At 37.8% G+C, this 22,840-nt stretch overlaps 1 protein-coding gene across 1 annotated transcript; it reads right to left on the reverse strand.

Moving 5' to 3' along the window:
• Positions 1-1,685: 1,685 nt before the first annotated feature.
• LOC116319800 (complement C4-like) lies at positions 1,686-21,793 on the reverse strand. The gene is made up of 41 exons (XM_031739229.2): positions 21,659-21,793; positions 21,169-21,358; positions 20,898-21,069; positions 20,720-20,790; positions 20,509-20,597; positions 20,348-20,430; positions 20,159-20,246; positions 19,296-19,413; positions 19,049-19,190; positions 18,661-18,773; positions 18,418-18,570; positions 18,167-18,334; positions 17,881-18,072; positions 17,131-17,274; positions 16,911-17,034; positions 14,993-15,064; positions 14,691-14,903; positions 14,452-14,563; positions 10,157-10,227; positions 9,928-10,067; positions 9,606-9,821; positions 9,463-9,514; positions 9,288-9,377; positions 8,998-9,204; positions 7,952-8,027; positions 7,634-7,811; positions 7,137-7,232; positions 6,461-6,623; positions 6,137-6,318; positions 5,847-6,005; positions 5,703-5,762; positions 5,539-5,629; positions 5,295-5,463; positions 5,059-5,143; positions 3,878-3,952; positions 3,701-3,803; positions 3,515-3,604; positions 2,658-2,756; positions 2,448-2,531; positions 2,236-2,368; positions 1,686-2,169 (listed from the first exon to the last, which is right to left on the reverse strand). Exons 1-41 carry the CDS (start codon positions 21,721-21,723, stop codon positions 2,031-2,033), a joined length of 5,067 nt encoding a protein of 1,688 aa, XP_031595089.2. The 5' UTR covers positions 21,724-21,793; the 3' UTR covers positions 1,686-2,030.
• Between the last annotated feature and the right edge of the window lie 1,047 nt (positions 21,794-22,840).

Below are 22,840 nucleotides of genomic sequence, written 5' to 3' on the forward strand. Positions count from 1 at the left end.
ACTTGTGACCTGCCTTTGGGAAGAGAAAACTATAAGACTGAACAGCAGCAGTCGTCTGAGGCATTCAGAACTATGGTATTTAGTTATATTGACACCACTGTGTGTTTTTACAGCTGTAATTGTTAAATTGTAGCTTCTTTTATTAAATTACAAAACTTTCCTGTCTGTTTGTAAATTAATCTCTGAGTCACAGAAGTCAGATAAACCAGTAACAAAGTAATGGGAAAGTCAGGTATATTCTTTTTCAGATGCAAATGTTGATTTGAAAACTGAAACTGAAGAAGCTGAGTGGTATTCCCCTATCCACCTTCTGTGGCAAAGTTTGATCCTGTTAACAGATCAAATCACGCTAAACAAAGTGAAAAACAAAAAGTCAGCGCAGCATGGACTGCTAAGTGGTGGGTCCCGCTTTATCTTGAGGCAGCGTCCTGAAACACCTGTGCCTTTTACTCCACTCGACATCGTAGACCACCCTCAAACTGCTGACCCTCTCTTGGCCTTTGGAAAAAAATGGTTGTAGACGTGCCATCAACACCTATGGCAACTGCACACCTGAGAAAATACACCTGATTATATGAGCGCACTTCAAATTTCCCCCAGATGTTGCTCAAGCACTTTTCGTAGGCCAGAGCAGGTCAGATTGTACTTGGAATGGAAAATGTGTATTTACAGTAAATCCCTTTGGGCAATACACAAATCTACCAAAAATAAACACTTTATTTTTCAACTGCACCTCAATCAGTTTTTGTTGTGAGAATAGCTTATTGCGTTGCGTAAACTTGATTGGTAATTATAATTCAAATGTCCTTACTGTTATCAGTAAATCAACTGTTCTTTGGTTTACGTTATTATATGAAAACTCATGTCGAAACTGCTCGGTCACGACAAGCCACTGATTACTTCGACGAGAAAAAAACACCATCTTTTTAAAATGTGTTGTTGGCAGCTCACAGCACACCAAAGCAATCTCGAGATGAAAATATGCGATGCTGAAGTCAGACTATTTATTTAACTTTTATTGGTTCAGATTTAATGAAATGTCTAATGGTGAGGCTGAAACAGTGCGCACATTGATCTGGCTGTGATTGAAGTTATGGTCAGTGCGCTGTGTTGCTTACATTGGACCTGGACTCAGAGATTAGAATAATATAAGCACATAAGCCTTTGCTTGTTCTCAGCCACTTCACCCGTGCACCCCGGCACCTCTCGTTTTCTCCCCGCTCCTCTGCATTACCTGCAAGTTATATAACTGCACAGAGTACCTCATGTTGCATTTGTGTAATATGACCACATTTTAGGGAATACATATCAAATGTAATGCTTGTGAAGAGATGATTGAACCCTATTTTGTCAGTGTGCAAATCCATGAGCAGCAATGGACTCGTGTACTAAAAGCCACCCCCTCCTCCCCTTTCTTCCTGCAGATGTTATATAGTGAGGGGGTGACTGGAATTACAGTGAGTACAGAGACCCCTCTCAGAGCCTTTGCTGCAGTAAAAAGAAGAAAAAAAACATAAAAACAAATATATTCGACAGAAACCTAAATCAAACCACACTGAATCACACTTCTGGGAAAAAATATGAAAGTGCAAACATACATGTTTGGGCCCACTCTGTTTTTTTTTTTTTTTTACCCAGTTGCTTCTGTTTCATTTTAAGTTATAAAATGAATATTATGCAAACAATGACATATGCTCTATAGCATGAAGATGTTTTTATTTTACATGAAACACAGACCGTTGTTTTGCATATGAAAGATTACATTACAAAGTGATGGAATCACACTCAGTCTGCCAAGGTCTTACTGTACTTACTGTATATGTTTCAAGTAAGGTTTTATCATTTTGATTTATAGGTAGCTAGTTCGATGCAGATCATACATGTATAGCTATGTACTGCGATGTGGTAGTAGAATAAGCCAAAAAGTATAAGAAAAACAACAAAAGCTCTAAGCTTTCATGCTTATCGTGTATCTGATGGGAAAGTCATGTAATCAAGCTCCATTAAAATGACAGTGAAAGCAGTTTGTTTCACTGTCTGCAGCCATCAATCATGTACTCTTGTACAAAGTCATTAAAATGCCCACAAGGAATTCTATTAGCACTTTTACTACATTCTTCTGAAGGCTTTTTTTCAACCCACGTGTTTGATTCCAGCAGATACTGCATCCTATGAAAAGAAGAAAGTAGTGAAGAGAGAATCGTTCCCTGAAATCTTCCGTTAATATGTACTTACATTCCACTTGAATCTTTTGTGGTGCCATCTTTGCCCATGATGAGATACTGTTTCCCCATGTCTAGTTTTCCTTTGCAGTGAACCCTCTTAGCAAACACTCGGACAGAGTTCTTACTCACCAACACATCGTTATCTAGTAGAAGGATTATAATTATTATATTTAAAGAAAGTCTTCAAATAAACATAATGAAAGGCAACAATAGTTCACTTACTCGATTTGAGAACCTCAATTATAAGAGTGGTGTACAACTCAAAGTTACTCTTCACAGAAATACTGGAGACCTCAACGATGTATGCTGGAATACAAAACAAATAAAGAAATAATGCAGCGATTAACACACACAAAAAAATGCTAACAAGCTAACTAGCAAACAGTTAATATTTGATGCTTTTCACGTAAATGTCTTGTTTAGAATACTGACCGTAATCTACGATAGGGAAGAAGCAAGCATGTTGGACACGGGTAATCTTCCTAATTTTTTTTCTTCGATCAAATGTTTTTTGTAGGGTATGGCAGGGTCCTATAAAAAGATTTTAAAAAAGTCAAGACACTTATATTTTTTTGATTGTTTTTTACACAAAATTACATAAAATTAAAAACAGACATGTTTCTGTTATGGAAGTCCCAGCATGGACTCAGGAACACTTTTCTGTGAATACAGCTATTGGCCTCATCAAAGTCATATATTAGCACATCTCGAAAGGCACCCTCAATTCTGAAAGGTCTGTATGCATTGCAGAGCAACATATGCTTCCATCCAGACAATATATATCAGGGAAGGTCTTGCATATTTCAGCAAGACAATGTAAAACCATACAAAGCGTCAAGTTAAGCAACATGATATTTTAGTAACGAGCCTGGGTGCTCAACTAGTCTGCCTGTAGTTCAGACCCCTGCCCAAGTGAAAACATTTGGTGCTTTACAAAATGTAAAATATGACAAAGAAGACCCACAGGTGTCGAGCATCTCGAATCCTGTATCAAACAAGAATTGGACAACATTCATCTCCCAAAAGTCCAGCGCTATTTCAGACATATACAGACATTTATAGACTGTTGTTGTTTTTTGAGATACGTTGCTGCCATTCAATTAAAAATGGGCTATTTTTTTTTAAACATTTTAAGCAGTTTAAACATTTAATATCTTTTCAGTTTTATTTTGAATAAAATATGACTTTATGAAATCTGCAAATCACTGCATTCAGTTTTTATTTCGATTTCAGACGGCCGTTTTAGATTTGGGGGTGTCATTGTAGTGTAATAAAAAAAGTTTTTTTACTTTCTGCACATTCGCACACGTCCTCTGAACACAGTTTGGATACCATCTTGCTTCTTTGTGGTGCAGAGTAGAACACAGTACACCTTCTGTCTGTAAGAAACACACATAGTACTATTTAAGAAGTCCTATTCAAGAAAAGAGATCACGTGTTTGTATAAAGCGAGAAAGAAAGAACGACAGTCTTACCTGGTTCATAATAATCATAGAATGAGGCTGGAGCTGGCTGTAGAAGGCCAACTGGTACCAGTTGTTTAGCTTCAAAACTAATACATTCCTCATCCTCTTTCACCTTCACAGAGATAAAAAAGTAAATCTAGCATTTGACATGTACATTTATTTTCCATAACCTGAATTCATCCATACCTCGTTGAAGTAAATCAGAAGTCTTCCAAAATACGTCTCATAATGGTCAATGTAATGTTCAGGTGAATCTTTTAACTGGGGGGAAAAAAAGAAAACACTTTTGCATTTTAGCAGAAAAAAATAATCTTCTGAAGGTTCAGTGCGAGTAGAGGTCATTCCAGTTTCACATGTAACTTTTTATTATAATGTTTTTGATGTGCTCTTTGAAACCACAAAATATTTTTTTCTTGAGTTAAATTAGAAGGCTGATAACACTCTCATTTCTGTATGTTAAATATAGCTAACTTTAAAGAACTTTCACACATAGATAAAGAAAAGATCAAAAGACTACATACATTTTTTCATAAGTTTTTTTTTTTTAATAGATATAACTCTTTAACAGAGAAAACTAAAGGCTTGTATTTGTTTACTGTAAATTTGCAAAAAAGTCTTATTAAGGGTATCACTTGTGTTTTTAATCTTAGCACAAAAAGTAAGGTCATTTGTGTTTGGTCAGTTTTTTCTTTGTTGTAACAATACTTCTTGGCAAGAAATCTTATACTGCTGGAAAGCCGGTGTTTTACCCTTAAATGATGCCACATTTGTAATCTGGGTTAAGCATCACAGTTGAGTATGTGGGTTGCTCTGCCAATGCCAAACAGCTCCTGTTGACTCTTGTTTGGTGTTTTTTATTGAACTGGGTGATTGAAGTGTGAAGCAAGAAGTTGTTCTGTTTGCATCTTAACTTAATTCATTTGTTTCACAAATATGGGCTTCAGCAGCATGTGGGAGAACCATACACAGCTATAAGAGTCTGGCACCTCATCCTCATGTTGGTCAGCAGCCCGGTTACACACTGCTGTGGGATGGTTTCATGGTCTGATGCTGAAAACACCAGCTGATAACCACCTTTTGTGTAACCACTAAGTCTGATTACTAATGTTAGTTTCCTGAGTATTCTTGTCTTATTTTATGTTTATTTTTTACATTTTTCTAATTTCTAATTATCAGAATGACACCCCAGCACTTGTATTTATGTCACAGTGCAACTCTGACAAATATTGCCTAAAAGAATGTTAAAATGAAGCACACCACATGCAATTCCCCTTCAGCTTAAAATAATTACTGTGGCATCCAGATTTGTACATGTCTGGAAAATCTTCTCTTACTTTGTAATGGGAGTGATGGTGAAGAATACTAACCTTATCCAGGTCCTCCGTTTTAGCCTCAAATCCACTCAATAATGTAATATCAGCAATGGCCATTCCTGTAAGAGTCCTCTTCTTACTATGACCATGCAGACAAAAAAAAGGACATTGAGAAAGACACTGATCGGGAAATGGGTTTTTTTTGTCTGTTTTTTGAACTGCACAGCTCATACTCTGAATTCATATTCATGAAAAGTAAATATGAATTTACTGGATCTCATTTAACTAACCTGACACAGACAGTGTAGGTAACAGCCTCATTTGAATTTAAGTTGTTATCAACAGTTCTCCTGTATCGGGTGTGAGCATCAGACCCCTCAATGGCTGTTCGTCCCAGGTCTTCCTGGTCTTGTTTCTCGTCATCATAGTCATAGTATTCATAGTTTTCTATTATTGGAGCTAGATAGACAAAGATTAATGTAAGAGTGTAGCTTTCATCAGCAGTTGTGATTTGTTAGCATTTACAAATCTCACCAGTGTACTTCACTTTCCCGTCCACTCTGACACTGATAGACACCTGGTCACAATCATCCTTGGGTTCCAATAAATGGTAAGCTTTAACAATCTACAAGGGACATTAAGAGTCAATTATAGATCTGATTGATAAAATATAAAACAAAGATGTGAATCCAACATACTTTAAACTTAATTTCTCCTTTTCCAGTCAGATGCACGGTGATGTTGTTCCCTGTAAATTTCTAGGACAAGGCAAAAAAATAAAATAAAATTAGAATGAGGTTTCATCTTATATAGATATGTCTGAGCGCATTGCTTTGTGATACCTTCAGGCTAGTCTCCACTTTTTCGTTCTTATTTTCTAGTTGAAGTGTTACAATTTCATTCCTTCCAGCGGATGTGAAATCTGCTTTCAGTCTTGGTTCTGGACTGGGAGGCTTTTTTAACTCATACTCTGCGAGGGCTTCCAGGGCCATGAGGGTATCCTGGGAATGGTAAGAATTCTTATTAATATAATGTTTGACGTGCCTTCCCTGACAGTGACTAAATGGTGTTAAACAACAAGGGAAACAGGGGTTCCACACAAAGATGGATTCTCCGGCTCTAGCCTAATCACCTGTGTTGACTTGAAGCCTCCATAATAGTTTTCTCTGGAGTTTAACCAACAGGCAGCTCTCTCTGCCCAGTTTATATGCCCAAGCTGAACAGCAGTTAGAAGGACATAGGCTGTCGTCTCTATTGTGATAGCATCCAGCTTTGGGTTGTCATCAACTGCCCAAAAATAACAGTCATTCTTTCCTAATAATAAAAAAAACAGAATAGTTATACAAAAATTAGACATTATATGATAGTACAGGAAGAGACAGCACATATAATTTGGTCATAGTAATAGATTATTGTACGTATAGTTCCCACACTCATTTGCTTGTACTGGACATGCCTTTAATAGCCGCTGCTTCCACTTTTTTCCATATACGTGAATGATCTGTTGTATTGGGCATACACACTGAGAGGCAATAGGCTGTAATGGCGACAGCATAGGGATGCTGCAGCTCCTCTATGAGTGACTGGAGATATGATGTTGAAGAGGAAATACTTGGTCTCTGGAAGAGAATAACATAAAGGTGGTGAATTATTTTTTGCTCATATTTGTTGTTAATTATGGGCTAACTGTGGCAAATAAAAATGAACAATTCTCAATGTAGCATCAATTATTTTGTGTCCCTGAACCTGATGAATGTCCTGTTTTTATCTAAATAGCAACAGTAACGCTAACATATAGAACGTTTTTCGCAGGACTCCCTGTGAAAAATGGAGTACATCCTGATGCCTTTCATAGGAATTAGGAAGGTAAGTAGCAACTTAGAGCTTCTAATTAAATGCACCAGAATAACTGATCATGTGTGAGCGTGCTCACCACTACAAAAGCAGGAAATTTGGCATATACTTTGGTTATTTTTCTCTTTTGTGTAATATTCCATCAGAGTTTATCATTTAAACGCTGTTAAACTGCAGTCTAGACTGAGATACAAAACTGACTACTATTACCCACTTGGAGTCAAAATTACTCAAAACTAGTAAAAACAGTACAGTTGGTTTTTAATATCACCACTCACCACTTTATTTTGCATATCAGGCTGGAGAAATTCGACGGACCGGTACAGTGCAAGAGTTATGAAAGCAGTCACTGATGCATCTTGGTCTTTGTCTATCTAGATTAAACACACAGATACAAAGTTTGCACTCAGATCACTGTATATTGGTTTGTTGTATTTGGATCTAAATGGCAGACCAATTAAAGGAAAAGAATGAACATTGTAAAATATGGTGCACTGGCCCACTACATGCTGCCAGTACAGCTTTATGTAACTTGGCATTGACTCGACAAGTGTCTGGAGCTCTGATAGTTAAATGGTATGTTCTTCTTCCAAAAATATTCTCTTCTTTATGTGTTTTAGTTAGGTTTAAAGATGGTGACTATGATGACTATTGCAAAGAAACCACTGCCATCAGGATGGAAATGGGCCAACCAAGGGTTTATAAATTTTCCTTTAATTTGTCATCTGTTTATCTGTTCTAATATGCACAATACATTTATTTTGAGAGAATTTACCAGGGTTCCTTTGTGTAACACAGGATTTGGGTCACTGAATGACCCATCGCGTTTCTGGACTGAGAGCAAGTAACTGACTGATCTTCTGATGTCTTCTCCTAATCTGACGTTCTTCCGTTCTTCATTAGTCTGACGCTGAGTCACAAATGAAAATATTTTTACTATAAGGGCAGTCACCCTGAGAACATGAAAAAACAAAGTGAAAAGGTTGATTCATTATTATTCATAATGGAGATTTTAAAATATAAATATAAAGTGAGATTCAAATTACTACTTTACATCAAAAACTAAAGAAGAGGTATATAAACCCATACTCACCAATTACTCGATGGCACATAACTCAATGTACCATAGGCTCCATCATGCCTTCTATAGCTTGTGATGTGTTTACTGCCTAGCAAAAAAAAAAGTATACTGTGCTTATGAAAGTGTCAGTTCATTACTAAATATATATGTATAAATACATATATATATATATATATATATATATATATATATATATATATATATATATATATATATATATATATATATATATATATATGAGAAACAGGAAGGCAAAATACAAGCATAGTGATGATTTGTGACACAAAACTGACTTTTCCCCTAATTAAAACATGGAAAGTTATTCCATAAAAAATTTGTGAGTGCATTTCACTGCATTTCAAGTATGAATTTTTTTATGTACATTAACTTTAACATATTTAATAAGGTTATGTATTTTTTTAACCTTTATTCTATTGATTTTTACCACCATCAAAAATTTTAATCTTTTTTGTTTGCATAATTTTTTCCAACATATTTGAGCCCTCATAGCTTCTGAAAAAAAGGAGATAGCCACATGAAATTTTTTAAGCTAAAAACACATTCAAGCTCCATTTTTGGTTTATTATACACCCAATCCAAAAATAATAATCTAAAAAATCCCGTTTTTGTTCATTAGGATTTGTTCTTCAATTACTATTGAGCAAAACTTTACCAATTTAATGATGCCGAGTACAGAAACGAGCACTCACATCCTTAATGTTTTACTTGCTTTCTGATAAGTCACTAGAGAAAACTTTTTAAAAAGTGCACGCTGTGTATACTTGATGGTGTTGTATTACCATGTGGGACAGGAGACTGGTTAAATTGAGCTACAGTATATTTCAAGAGCCTGTAACTTAGCTCTAACATCATTAAACTAAGGTGAACTTCATGCTAACATTTTTGTTCAAGAAATCCTTTGGAGAGGTCAAATGGTAACTTTTTTAAGATCTGAATAATTGTATGTGGACTGACCAGTGAATCTATAAATTATAAAACAGTTTTCATTTTTAGCATATTTAGCGCCTAATAAAGATATTTTTTTGATGTGTTCCTACCTTGCTCAAGTTTATTAAGAGCACCATCTCTGCTGCCAGGAGGCAGCTCAAACCACTGATTGCTCAAGTCAAGGTACCGGAAAGCTAAAACTGTGGGACCCAGTTTTGACATTGTCTGCTCTAAACATCCAGTTGGCAAAACAATCATTTCAGCAACCCTTTCAGTAGAAAGAAGCTTTCTTGCATATGAATCACCAAAGCCATTCCCTGTTGAATGAGAAAAATTAAATAATAAGATGTCAGTTATTTATAAAAGTCAGCAAATTTTATGTCTGCGTCTCAGTGCCTACCTTCCACTGAAACAAATATATTGGAGCTGGAGTCAGGGACTGTGTCATCTGGTAAGGATCCGTCAATAGTCATAGTCTTTGTGCTTCTTCCTATCATAACAGAGATAAGTATAAAAAGGGTAACAATAACTATGACTGACATTAAACTATCCATCAGAAATACTAACCCACTCACCATCTAAGTTAAGGACTCTGGTTTCTTGATCTCTCTTTTCTAATCCTTCTTTCTACAACATAAGATAGAAGACAACCAGTTGATAGTATGCCTTGTTTTTGGGTCTCAGACTGCTATGAAAGTATCTTATACATTTCACTCACCTGCACATTCAAAGTTTTTTCTATTGCATCTATTCCAAAGCTATTCTCCATATCATAGAGACGTATTTTGATGGGTATTGAACCAGCAACCATGGGCACAGCAGAGAAGGAAACAAATTGAGAGGATTGTGGTTCAAGAGTAATGTTAACATAAGATGATTTAGTGGCTGAACCAGGAGAGCAAAGTCCTTCACTTTGTTCCATGTGCACTGCCACCTGTGAACATGCAGGTGTCCAAGAAGACAAAAACATCTTTACTTATTCCACACAAAGTAGTTACTGTTTCCAGTGACACTCAGCACTGATGATGAGGTTAATCTACCTGAAGTTCGGAGTCATCATAGTTGTAGATAACAGGTGAAACCGACAGCTGCTCAAATTTTTTCACAAATGAGGGCAGTCTCAGAGACACAAATGACCGCTTAAAGGCTCTGATCTCAAGTGGCTTATCGACACAGAAACCTGAGTGAAACACAGAATTGTAGTAAGTTGCAGTTAAGGAGCTCCAGTCAAATATCTGTGATGTGTTTATAAAGGACAGTTATGATTACCGGTGGATGGAGATAATGTGACAACCTGAATCTCCCATGTGGTGATGGAATCAGGAAGAAGCAATGAGTAGCTACAAGAGTTTTTGATGAAGAGAAATCAAATTAAATCAAATCGATCAGACAAATGACACAGTTTATACTGGGGTTTCAAAGATAAGCTGCTTAAGTTAAATAATCACACTCACAGTATTCAAGCAACAACAATTAAGATGAGTACATAAACAAAGATATTGCATGCTGTAAATTATGCATTTAGCCACTGCATTTGACTGAATGTATATATATATATATATATATATATATATATATATATATATATATATATATATATATATATATATATATATATATATATATATATATATATATATATATATATATATATATATATATATATATATATATATATCCAGCTGCTCTCCAGTATGAAGAGTCGGACAGCACCAGGGCCCGACATGGTTCACGCCTACTGGCTGAAGAAGCTGACTGCACTCCACGAACGTCTGGCAGCACAAATGAACCAGCTGCTAGTTAACGAGAGACACCCGGAATGGCTAACCGAAGGTCAGACGGTCCTGATCCCCAAGGACCCCAAGAAGGGACCGGTCCCATCCAACTACCAACCAATAACCTGCCTCAGTACTACATGGAAGCTCCTGTCAGGCATCATATCGACTAAGATGAACAGGCACATGGGTCAATACATGAGCGGGGCACAGAAAGGAATTGGAAAGAATACCAGAGGCACAAAACACCAGCTACTGGTAGACAGAACAGTCAGCCGAGACTGCAAGACCAGACTGACCAACCTGTGCACTGCCTGGATTGATTACAAGAAGGCCTATGACTCAATGCCTCACAGCTGGATACTGGAATGCCTAGAATTGTACAAGATCAACAGGACCCTAAGAGCCTTCATCAGGAACTCAATGGGGATGTGGCGTACAACACTAGAGGCCAACTCCAAGCCCATAGCACAAGTCACCATCAAGTGCGGGATCTACCAAGGAGATGCTCTGTCCCCACTGCTGTTCTGCATAGGCCTGAACTCCCTCAGTGAGATCATTAACAAGACTGGCTACGGATACCGACTACGGAACGGAGCGGTTGTCAGCCACCTCCTGTACATGGATGACATCAAGCTGCATGCCAAGAATGAACGAGACATCGATTCACTGATACACACTACCAGGCTATACAGCAATGACATTGGAATGTCATTCGGACTGGAGAAGTGTAGTCGGATGGTAACAAAGAGAGGGAAGGTAGTCAGAACTGAGGGGATTGAACTACCAGAAGGCAACACTGCAGACATAGAGGACAGTTACAAGTACCTGGGAATCCCGCAGGCGAATGGGAACCATGAAGAGGCCGCTACGAAAGCTGCAACCACCAAGTACCTGCAGAGGGTCAGGCAAGTCCTGAGGAGTCAGCTGAACGGTAAGAACAAGATCCGGGCCATCAACACCTACGCCCTGCCCATGATCAGGTACCCTGCTGGGGTAATAGGCTGGCCAAAGGAGGAGATAGAAGCCACTGACATAAAGACACGAAAGCTCCTGACCATGCATGGAGGGTTTCACCCCAAGTCCAGCACCCTGAGGCTGTACGCTAAGCGGAAGGAAGGGGGCCGGGGACTGGTGAGTGTCAGCACCACAGTCCAGGATGAGACAAGAAACATCCACGAATACATCACGAAGATGGCCCCAACTGACAGCATGCTCAGTGAATATCTCAGGCAGCAGAAACCCAAGAAAGAGGAGGAAGGCGAGGAACCATCATGGAAGGACAGGCCCCTGCACGGTATGTACCACCGGCAGATAGCGGAGGTGGCTGATATCCAGAAATCCTACTAGTGGCTGGACAAAGCTGGACTGAAAGACAGCACAGAGGCACTAATCATGGCAGCACAAGAACAAGCTCTGAGTACAAGATCCATAGAGGCTGGGGTCTATCACACCAGGCAAGACCCCAGGTGCAGGCTGTGTAAAGATGCCCCAGAGACAATCCAGCACATAACAGCAGGGTGCAAGATGCTAGCAGGCAAGGCATACATGGAACGCCATAACCAAGTGGCGGCATAGTGTACAGGAACATCGTGCGAGTATAACCTGGAAGTCCCGAGGTCAAAATGGGAGATGCCCCAAGGGTGATGGAGAATGACCGAGCTAAGATCCTGTGGGACTTCCAGATATAGACGGACAAAATGGTGGTGGCTAACCAACCGGACATAGTGGTGGTAGACAAACAGAAGAAGACGGCTGTAGTGATCGATGTAGCGGCTCGAATGACAGCAATATCAGGAAGAAGGAACACGAGAAGCTGAGAAATACCAAGGGCTCAGAGAAGAGCTCGAGAGGATGTGGAGGGTGAAGGTAACGGTGGTCCCGTGGTAATCGGAGCACTAGGTGCGGTGACTCCCAAGCTAGGCGAGTGGCTCCAGCAGATCCCGGGAACAACATCGGAGATCTCTGTCCAGAAGAGCGCAGTCCTGGGAACAGCTAAGATGCTGCGCAGGACCCGCAGGGGCGAGATGGGTGTTTGTTTGTTTTATATACTTTTTTTTTTTTTTTACACCCAGCATGCCCCTGCGGGCGGTTTATCCTTCAAGCTCGGGTCCTCTACCAGAGGCCTGGGAGCTTGATATATATATATATATATATATATATATATATATATATATATATATATATATATATATATATATATATATATATATTTGCGCCTCTGGTATTCTTGCCCATCCCTTTCTGTGTCCCACTCATGTATTGAGCCATGTGCCTGTTCATCTTAGCTGCTATGATGCCTGACAGGAGCTTCCATGTAGTACTGAGGCAGGTTATTGGTCGGTAGTTGGAGGGGACCGGTCCCTTCTGGGGGTCCTTGAGGATCAGGACTGTCCGGCCTTCAGTTAGCCATTCTGGGTGTCTTTCGTCAACTAGCAGATGGTTCATTTGTGCTGCCGGACGTTCGTGGAGTGCAGTCAGCTTCTTTAGCCAGTAGTCGTGAACCATGTCGGTGCCTGGTGCTGTCCTACTCTTCATATTGGAGACCCTTTCTTGGATGTCTGCCACTGTGATGGTTACTGGATCCTGTTCAGGGAGGATGCTGTGGTCTGCCCTCAGATCCACTAGCTACTGAGCATTGCCGCTATAGGTTGCGTCCTTCTCCCATATGCTATTCCAGTATTCCTCAGTCTCCAGCCTTAGTGGTGCTGTTCTCATATTGTTCCCCTGCCCCTGAGTGAACACCTTAGCTGGTTCTGTGGAGAACAGCTGGTTTATTCTCCTGCCTTCGATCTCTCTGGTGTCCCTCTTCAAGCTGTGAGTCGTTGCTTGGCAATTTCCAAGGCCTCAGGTATGGACAGCTTGCTGTTCTTCTTAGGCACCTTTTTCATTGCACCTTTCTGCAACTCCGATAGTTGGCTAACTTCCCTCCATGCTACTTTGATCTTAGCCTCTAGCCTTCTTCTCCATGGAGGGTACTGCCCCTTGTGGCTGTTCAACTTATAGCCAAGCATCTAACTGATCACTGCTGCCGTGGTGTAGATCAGCTTGTTAGTCTTGGTAATGGTGGCTGTAGGTATCGTCCGTAGTGCTGCATTAACATCATCTAGCAGAACTTCTGAGGGTACTTCGCGTAGTCTTGGTGACCGGCTATGGGGGATCCAGGTTTCAAGCTTGGCCATATCCTATCTTTCAGGTCAGTTCCTCTCAACGATCCTTCTTCTATCACACTTGGGGCTTGGTACACAATCTTGGGTGGGGGTGATGATATCTCCCCCCTGACCAGGCATCCTGATTCCCCCTTACTATGACATTTGGCTCCCCCTTGCCACATCATTTGTGTTGTACCTCGTCAATCTCTAGCTGTGAGAGCAGTCACTTCTTTCGAATGTTGGAACACTGAGCTGCAAGTTGTTTCGCCATCATTGTGGATGTTGGGTATCGAAGATTCCATAGGTCCCTCATCCTATTCATGTAACCCCTTCCGCCAGGGTTACTTGTGTAGTAGCATTCCAACAACGCCCTATTTTCGTCTCTTGCCCACTGGCCCACTGATGCCTTCTTGTTCCAGTAGCCCACTTCTCGTCAGGGTGCCCTGGTTCCTGAAAACCTGATGCGGACCTTGTTGATCCGGGTGATATATATATATATATATATATATATATATATATATATATATATATATATATATATATATATATATATATATATATATATATATATATATATATATATATATATATATATATATTAAAGCTACATTAAAAATTAAACATTAAAAATGCTTACGTTTTTTTGTTGGAGACGTCAAATTCCACAAAACCAAAGCTTGGAGGAAAATATCTTCGGATATACTGAGAGGTTTCCAAGAAGAACTCCTCTATATCAGCAACGGATGCAGCTAAAAACCAGAAAAAGTCAAAAGTCAAAGTCATTCAAAGTCAAACTTTGATAATTTAGCTACAGCTATTAAATGCTACTGAAGATCATTTTTAAAGTGTCAGCATAAAGTGTCAGTTTCATCTCACTCCTGCCAAATCCTTTTTGGAGTTCTTCCTGGATCTTTTTTTGTCTTAGACGCTCAGCTTCAAGGCAGCACTTTAAAAACACTTCAGCACAAGTTGGATTTTTTTTCACTAGAAGGACCCGATCAGCTCTTTCCCGACATGTTCGTTCCATCGGGATTCGAGAAAATCCAAAAACACAACAGTTTTGCAGCTCTTTCTCTGTGTAGTTCAATTCTAAAGAAAATAAAAGACACATTTAGCATGTTCTTGCAAAAGATGTTTTATACCATCAGACCAAACTTTTAATACTAAAATCTTCTTACTCAAGGCCATCATTTCAGGTTGAAGGTCCGCTGAGCGTCTTTGTCGTGTTAATGAAGAATTACAACCAAAATCTGCAGTAGGAAAACAACAGAAAAATGATTAGAATGGAATAAAAAATGTAATACTTATTTATTAGCTGTGGTTGTAGGAAATTATTTGGAAAAGCGAAAGTGCTTCCTCCCACAGTCCAAAGACATGCAGTTAGTGGGAATAGGATTAATTAGAAACTCTAAATTGCCCATAGATGTGAATGCAGGTATGAATGTGAGTGTGTATGATTGTGTTCATGTGTTAGCCTTTTGATAGACTGGCAACCTGTCCAGGGAGTACCTTGCATCTTGCTCTAAGACAGCTGGGTATGTATGTATGTATGTATGGATGATGGATGGATGGATGGGAAAGTGTTGTGTTTATGTTTGGATTGAAGACTCTGAAACTTTATTCTCAAAGTCAGAAAATAAAAGTTTAAATTTAAACAGTGAAGTGTACATAAAATACAATTCCTTAAAAGACACTCATTGTATTTTGTTGTTGAAGTAACAACTGCTATGGCATTCAGAACACTTTGGTACTATTTAACAGAGGTTGTTAGTTTTCTTTCTAAAAACAGGGTCTTTTACTACATTACATAGCATACATTAACATAGCATAACACAGCTCTATTCACTAATTATGATTCAACTGCGTGGCACAGAATGGATGAACACGTGTAGGCAGCTGCTCTCCAATCTGTAAATCACTTTAATTCTTAAACACTTTGGGTAGAGCCTGGGCAGAATATTTTGCTTTCTTATGCAGTGTAACAAGCACATCTTTTTAACCTGTGGGAGAACACAAAATCCAGCTAACCACTAAGTTAGAACCTGAACCTTCTTCAAATAAGGAAACAGTGCATCACACCCAGTAGTGAAACACTACTACCTAATGGAAGCATTTAACAAAATTTAGTGATTACAAATATCTCCTTTAAGAATTCAAAAGACAAAACATTGTTAAATTAAGCTAGAAGGCCTATGTTTATACATCATGAAAAAACAATGTCTTCAAGTGATCTTCGTGGCTAGCATGGATCGGATTTAGTTCACAAACTCTGAGCCAAAAACAGTTAAAAATGCTGAACTGTTTGTTACCTCTCTCTTTCTGTCAGTAAGCATTGCCGCTGTTCGTGTTGGTGAAACTTTCTTAGAAGTGGATCTAACACTCCAAGCAACACTCTCATAAAATGTGAAAATGTAATCAAATAGTCTTTTGGGGGGAAGTGTGCTTTTTCCTTAAGCCCAATGTTGGCAAATATAATGTTAGCTTAAAACCAGCTGTTGTTCTGGTTTAGCTTGCTCATTGTAAGTTTAGGAGTTGAGAGACTTGCGTGTCTAATCTTTTGAAAGTAAGCAATTACAACAATGTCAAGAGGAAATACGCATGTGTCTTCACATTTTCATGTGTTAGGGCCCTGACTTCAGTTCAGGAAACAGGGATTGGGATGAGGAAGACAATGAGGTGGAAATGAAAAAGGACAGGGCAATTGTTGAGGAAGCAGATGAGTAGGAGTAGAAAGTCATAATGAAAAGGAGATGATATAGATAAAAAAGTACAAATATTGAATAGTCATATATAGTTTGAAAGAGCTTTTAGTGATCTTAATAAATTAGTTTATAGGCAATACTATGTATGTGGCTAGTCTCTAATCGCATACATAAAATGAAAACAAGTAGAAAGGCCCTGTCCATCTTAGCTACTGTATTCAGGATGGTGGGACGACGTGGTGGCTTCCACACACCTGTGTCCGCTCCTATGTATATTTTATTTGATTATTTCAATAATGTATTAAAATGTAATTACACACCAATCAATTAAATAACCTCAAAATTACCTAATGTACCTTTAACTAAATGAAGAAAAACTGTCAATTTTTCTTACCCTTTCTCCACAGAAGCTGGTCATTAGATACAGCAGCCAAGCCATTATCTAATAGAACTGATGCTGAGTCAGGTCCTCCACCATAGGAACAACCCAGATCATATGAGTTCATAGTAGAAAATACCTGACAAATAAGAAGAAAAGCTTACACTTACTACTATGATCACCTATAAATTACAAAAAATACCATAAGTATGAAAGTAGCATATAAGACTGTAACCTGTTTGGGTGTGAGTTTATTGTCAGCATTGAGAGCGTAGAAGGCCTTATCCACAGCCAGCAAAGCCACTTTTGCTCTGTTCCCATGTAGATCAAAGTTTATCTTTACATTTTTGTTAGGTGCAAAGGTACCTTCATGTTGTACCTAAATTAAGACATTTAAGATATACCAGGATTTTTTTTTTTTGTTTAGTGAAGGAAAATTCAAATAGTACAAATAGTACTTTTAACACTAGATTTACTAAACCTGCGCAAATTTGCGTAACTTCCCTTAAAACCAAAATCAAATAAATATATCAATATAAATACATGCAGATGTAGGCCATTTAAAAATCCAAATTATTTATATATGCAGTGTTTGTACACCTCTATTAGTTAAATATTAGTAAAAAATTTTGTACAATGACAAAGTTTAAGTCAAGGTGTGATTGGACAAAAATGTTGATGTGTGCGTGTGTGTGGTGATGGTGGGGGTATTATATCTAAATATAACTGTCTTTTCTAAATGATGATTGGAAAAATTTATTTCAACCCCTTAAAAATAAGAAGAAATTTCATGACACTAATATTCATAGGACATATTACAGTGTCCTATAATGTCCTTGTCCAAATACTTATGGAAGTTATAGGTTAACAAACAATAGAAAAGGATCCAAATGAATAAGAATGAACAAGTTTAAGCGCACACATTTAAAATAGTTGTTTTGTTTTCTCTGCTTGTGCTGCACTTTTACCTGTTCTGTTTACTTACCTTGACATTTAGCTCACATTCATCCCTGACATCTACCCACACTGAATCAGCTATCACGTGACCATTAGTGTTGTGATAGTAGCCAATCACACGGAAAGATGGAACCATATTATGTGTTATCTGCAGACGGTGTTTAGTTGATATACCAAGTGGGAGTGAGCCAGTGTTTACTACAATTCCTCGGCTTAAGACCTGAAACGAAAACAATTAAAAAGTGTTTAATCAAAACAAAACGCTGCTCCTCTATGAGAATACACAATATTGCATTTAGTCAGATATTTCTGACCATGTAGTGTATATATCCACTGGATGGGCTGTTGATGGTGTTGAATGTTATGGTAAGGAATTCATTCACAGAGTAGATCCTGCTGGTAAAAGTCATGTAAAGGTAGCTGCCATGTTGAGAGGAAGCACGTCGTATTATTTTTCTCTCTCGTAATCCATTTGTAGAAACCTGTTGGAGGCAGATGAACAAACAGTTAAAACTGGAATAAAATCTGATAAACAAAACCTTTGAATAAGGTTGGGGATACTAACTTCAACTGTAATATCAGCTTTATTAGGAACATTAAAAGTATTGAACAGTGCTCCCTCTTGATCAGTGGTGCCTGCCCAAGACTCTGATGTTGGTAGATTAATATTTACTGGCACACCAGCTGCTGGAGAGCCATTTGGCAGACGCACGAGCACCTATATGAAAAACAAAGAAAAGTGTTTTATTAAAGATCATTACAGTAATTTGTGTAACTATTCCCATCAGGAGGGCAGTTTCAGACATACCACCACATCCAGTGGATATCCAGGAATAAAATGAGATCGAGTTCGGGAGAGGTCTATCGTGTATTTGTGGGCGAAGATTCGCAGGTAAACTTCTGCCTCTTGTATTTCACCACCTAGGCCAAAAAATGTACACAGTATTATCAAGAAAAATAAAAGGTCACATTAACATTTCTCCATGTCTTAATGAGTTTATCAATAGATTTATCATATTGGAACTTTTACTTATTAAACACAATAATTAAATGCAGCTCCAGAAATTCTGTATTATGCACTGCTATATGAAACCACATTGTTTACAACAATTAAATACTGTCTAATATCTATGATTTCAAATAAAGTAACCAAAAACAAACTCAGATATATTGATGAATGTAAATATCTCCTTTACTTTGTATGTTTGTGACAAACACTCTTAAGAACAATCGATCTCCATTTTCCTGCATCTTAGAGAGGGTTGTTTTCAGCTGGCTCTGAAGTTTTGCATTTGTCTCATTTAACAAAAGAGAAACCTTTGCATTTCCATCTTGGACCTGCAAGAAACAGAGAAGTTTTGATAAAATGAAACAATAATGACATGCATTTTGTTACTCATTTTAAAATTAGTTGCATCGTGAATTTTGGATGGATTTTCTCACCGAACCGGTCCGCTCCAGTCCCTTGATAAAAGTCATTTCCTGACCGCCAGAGCCATCTTTTTTTACAAATCCAAACTGGCAGTGATAAGCACCTTTAACTTTTTCACCATGTGTGTACCTAAAGAAAACAACTGTTAACTGGAGCAAAGATAGTCTAAAAATGCAATAGTATATTTACATTTGAGACAGTCAATCCAAGCATTAAACGGTCTGACTCAAGCAGTGAGTATTCTTTGTTGCTGAATCCAAGTTTATAAAAAGTTTTATTATTATTTTCACTGCATAGGAAATAATTATGGAAGATAAAATGCCCAATCTCAAACTCCAAGTTTTCACCTGGTAAGTGATCAGAGGCTGCAAGGACCATCATGTGACATTATGAGTCATCATGTGACATTAATTTAATTTTTCACACAAAATAATGTACTATAGGCATTTTAGGGACATGCTGTTTGATTTGAACTTGATTCTATCTACTGCCTTGTAGAGTAGCTGTGAGGTAACTTTCTAATATTACACCAAACCCTATGGGGCTTGGCTTTTGCTGCAGAAGGGCAACTAAAGGAGATTCTACTGAGCATTTAGCATTGGAACAAATCATGCAACAATATAGCAGACCTGCGTATATTTCCCTTACCTTTTTTTGTTTTTTTCATTGCATTAGTGTGCTTATTTGAATGCTGGCAGCCCTTGGTCATGTAATGACTTGGTCAAACGGTTAAACTGTTCTATTTGTTAAAACTCATCCTGCTGCTAAGATGTTGTCAAAATCACCCCGATGCCAAAGCCTTAGTTTTTAACATTCTCTTGACATGAATTTGCAAAGAAAGAGTTAGTTTAATGGAAGTAAAATTAGCACTTACATTGCTGAGATGGTGAATTGAAGGTCTTTGTTGGTCAGCAAAATATATTTCTGATCCATTACGATGTTCACATCAAAGCTTGGTAAAACTACAGTTGGTAACAGTAAATAAGTTATCAGAGTCAACAGATACTTTCTGTGAGTTTTAAAAAAGATCTCAATTGCACGAATCAGTTTATAGTAAACTTACTAAATTTCTGAACTTTGAACTCTCTGACGGCAGCATTTGCTTCATCACCCTCATAATGTGCAGTAATCTTCCACGTACCCGTTCTTTACAAGCAACAAAGTACAGTAAGGGTCAAAATTCCTTGACATCTTCACTTTCATTGGAAATTTGTTGTAACCTACTCAGAAGCGTCAGGTATGGGGAATGACTCTTGAAGTACTCCTCCCCTTGCAATCTTCATGATTTTCATTACTCTATTTCCAGCAGCATTCTGTCATAGAGTGACCAAACACAGACCAAGACAAGAAAGTATGAACATGTTTCTGTCTTTCAAACTTGTATTACCAAAGACATTTATAAAGAAAATCTATAATATTAATAATTATAACTCACAATTACTGATATGTGGACAGGTTCCTCGTGAGGCCTCATCGTATGGTCAAGAGTGAAGATTCTGTACTTCACTAAAAGAACGATAACATAAAAGGAATATAAAATGTCTTTTTCACAAAATAATCACTGTTGGATAAAGGCTGTAGAATTATTTAATTTTCTTTTACTTTGTTTTTACCTCTGTCTGTTGGGTTATAAATTGGCTGAGCTGTCTGAATGAAGATGTAGCCCCTGTGTTTTGACACCAGAACCCTTGTTGCCTGCCTGTTGGGTGTGAAGGATTGGCTCTCTGCCACGAGCATAAGGTAAGAAGGAAATTGAAGCAATCCTAACAAAGAATCCATGTTTAGCTGTAAAGATGTAAATTATAAAGTTAGGGCAAAGTGGGTAGTAACATCTCAGTCCTGTCTGTATTGTTTGCTTTTTGTTTGAGTGTAAAGTCTGCATACCGTGAGCTCAGCTATTTCAATCTTGTCTTCTTTAGTGCACGTAACCGTCTTCATCCCAGACACAACAGTATTAGAGATCTCATCCTTCAAGTAGAGAGTAACAGCTTTGTTAAGGTAACCTGGTCCCATCTGGACAAACACTTTCTCATTAACGCCCACATGAAAGACTTTTGGGCCTGAGATGAAGAATCTGCACGAAAAAAAAATGAAAGATAGTGAATGCTGTATCCTTTAATAATCTGTTTCACATAATCTGATTTTTAGATAACTATGCAATCTGCAGTGCTGCATATTTGATCTTATCTTACATTAAGTCAAGTTGATTATTAGGAAATATGGGAATACTAACATATGATTTTTTTCATTTGTAAGGTTATGAAATTGTTTGAAGACAAAAACTTTAGTTAATTCTATATATATTTATATCTGTCAATTAAAATGAGTAGACATCAGCCATTAAAGCATTACACTTAATTCCTCCTAAATTTACCTGTTTTGTGCTGAACACTCCACGATCCATATCAGGAGCAGTATCACAAAAATGTGGCACTTCATCGTGCAGCTTTGATTACTTTGCCTGCTTTGACACAGACTTTAGATTAGCTGCTGTTTTGTAAGTCACTCACCCCTGTTTCACAATATTTGGATCTTATTAATGCCCTCCCTCTGTTTTTTCTGCTGCAGATAAACAGACTTATAAACCTTAAAACCAATTACAAAACTTTAAAAAATGCATGCATAATATGATAACAGTTTAATACTGCCAGATATAGCATGTTGCTCGATGTGTGCTGTTGTTTAACATACAGCGTGTTTTTTTCTCAATGATTAAAGTTATAGATTTAGGTAAATCTATATTTTTTGAACTTTGCACATTAGGTTTCAATAGACTACCAGACTAACATTTCTGACAGCAAGCTGTTTGATTTTATTAAAGTCAGTTTTACATTGCTACTTGGCTTGCAGCCTGGAAAGTGTTCCTGTTTCACAATGTGTAACCATCTCCTCATTGGTCAGTTGAAGCCAGATTTCCCTCAAGTCATGTGGTTTACAAGAAATCATGTTTGTTTTTTCTGTTTTCCTCCCCCCCAGCTACCTTTGAAACTAAATAAATGGTTTACAAATTATTTGAAGAAAACAGATTAATTGCTCTCTTTTTCTTTAGCAGTCATAGAGTATTTGTCATTTCTTTGTAATAGTTACAAAAGCTGTTTATTTCACACTTGCTGGTCCTTATGTGTTTACTAATTAGTGAATTGATAGATTAGATTGTTTTAAACTATAAAAATAAATCTTTTTTCCAGTTGCTTCTGTTTCCTGCTACTTTGTGTGTGTGTTACTGCTACTTTGGACTAGTACTGTAATACACACACAATGTCATTTGCTCAATAATATCAGACAATTTAAATGAAAAGTGGAACATTGTTTTGCATATAAATAAATGGTTAAAGGTTACAGGTTAAATCACAACGTGACTGAGTCATAAGCTTATATCATTTTTGATTCATTGGTAGCTAGTGTTGAGAAAGATGGGATTATCTCTCATTACATCTGAGAGAGGGTAAAAGGACTTAACATCCAGCCTTTTATGTTAAAAGTGTTACAGAGTGCTAAAACAGAGTTTATCTGTATGTGATTTTGATGATAGTTAATAGGGTCTCTGTTTAAAAGG

Source organism: Oreochromis aureus, linkage group 11 (genome assembly GCF_013358895.1).
Source record: "Oreochromis aureus strain Israel breed Guangdong linkage group 11, ZZ_aureus, whole genome shotgun sequence".
Taxonomy (NCBI): Eukaryota; Metazoa; Chordata; class Actinopteri; order Cichliformes; family Cichlidae; genus Oreochromis; species Oreochromis aureus.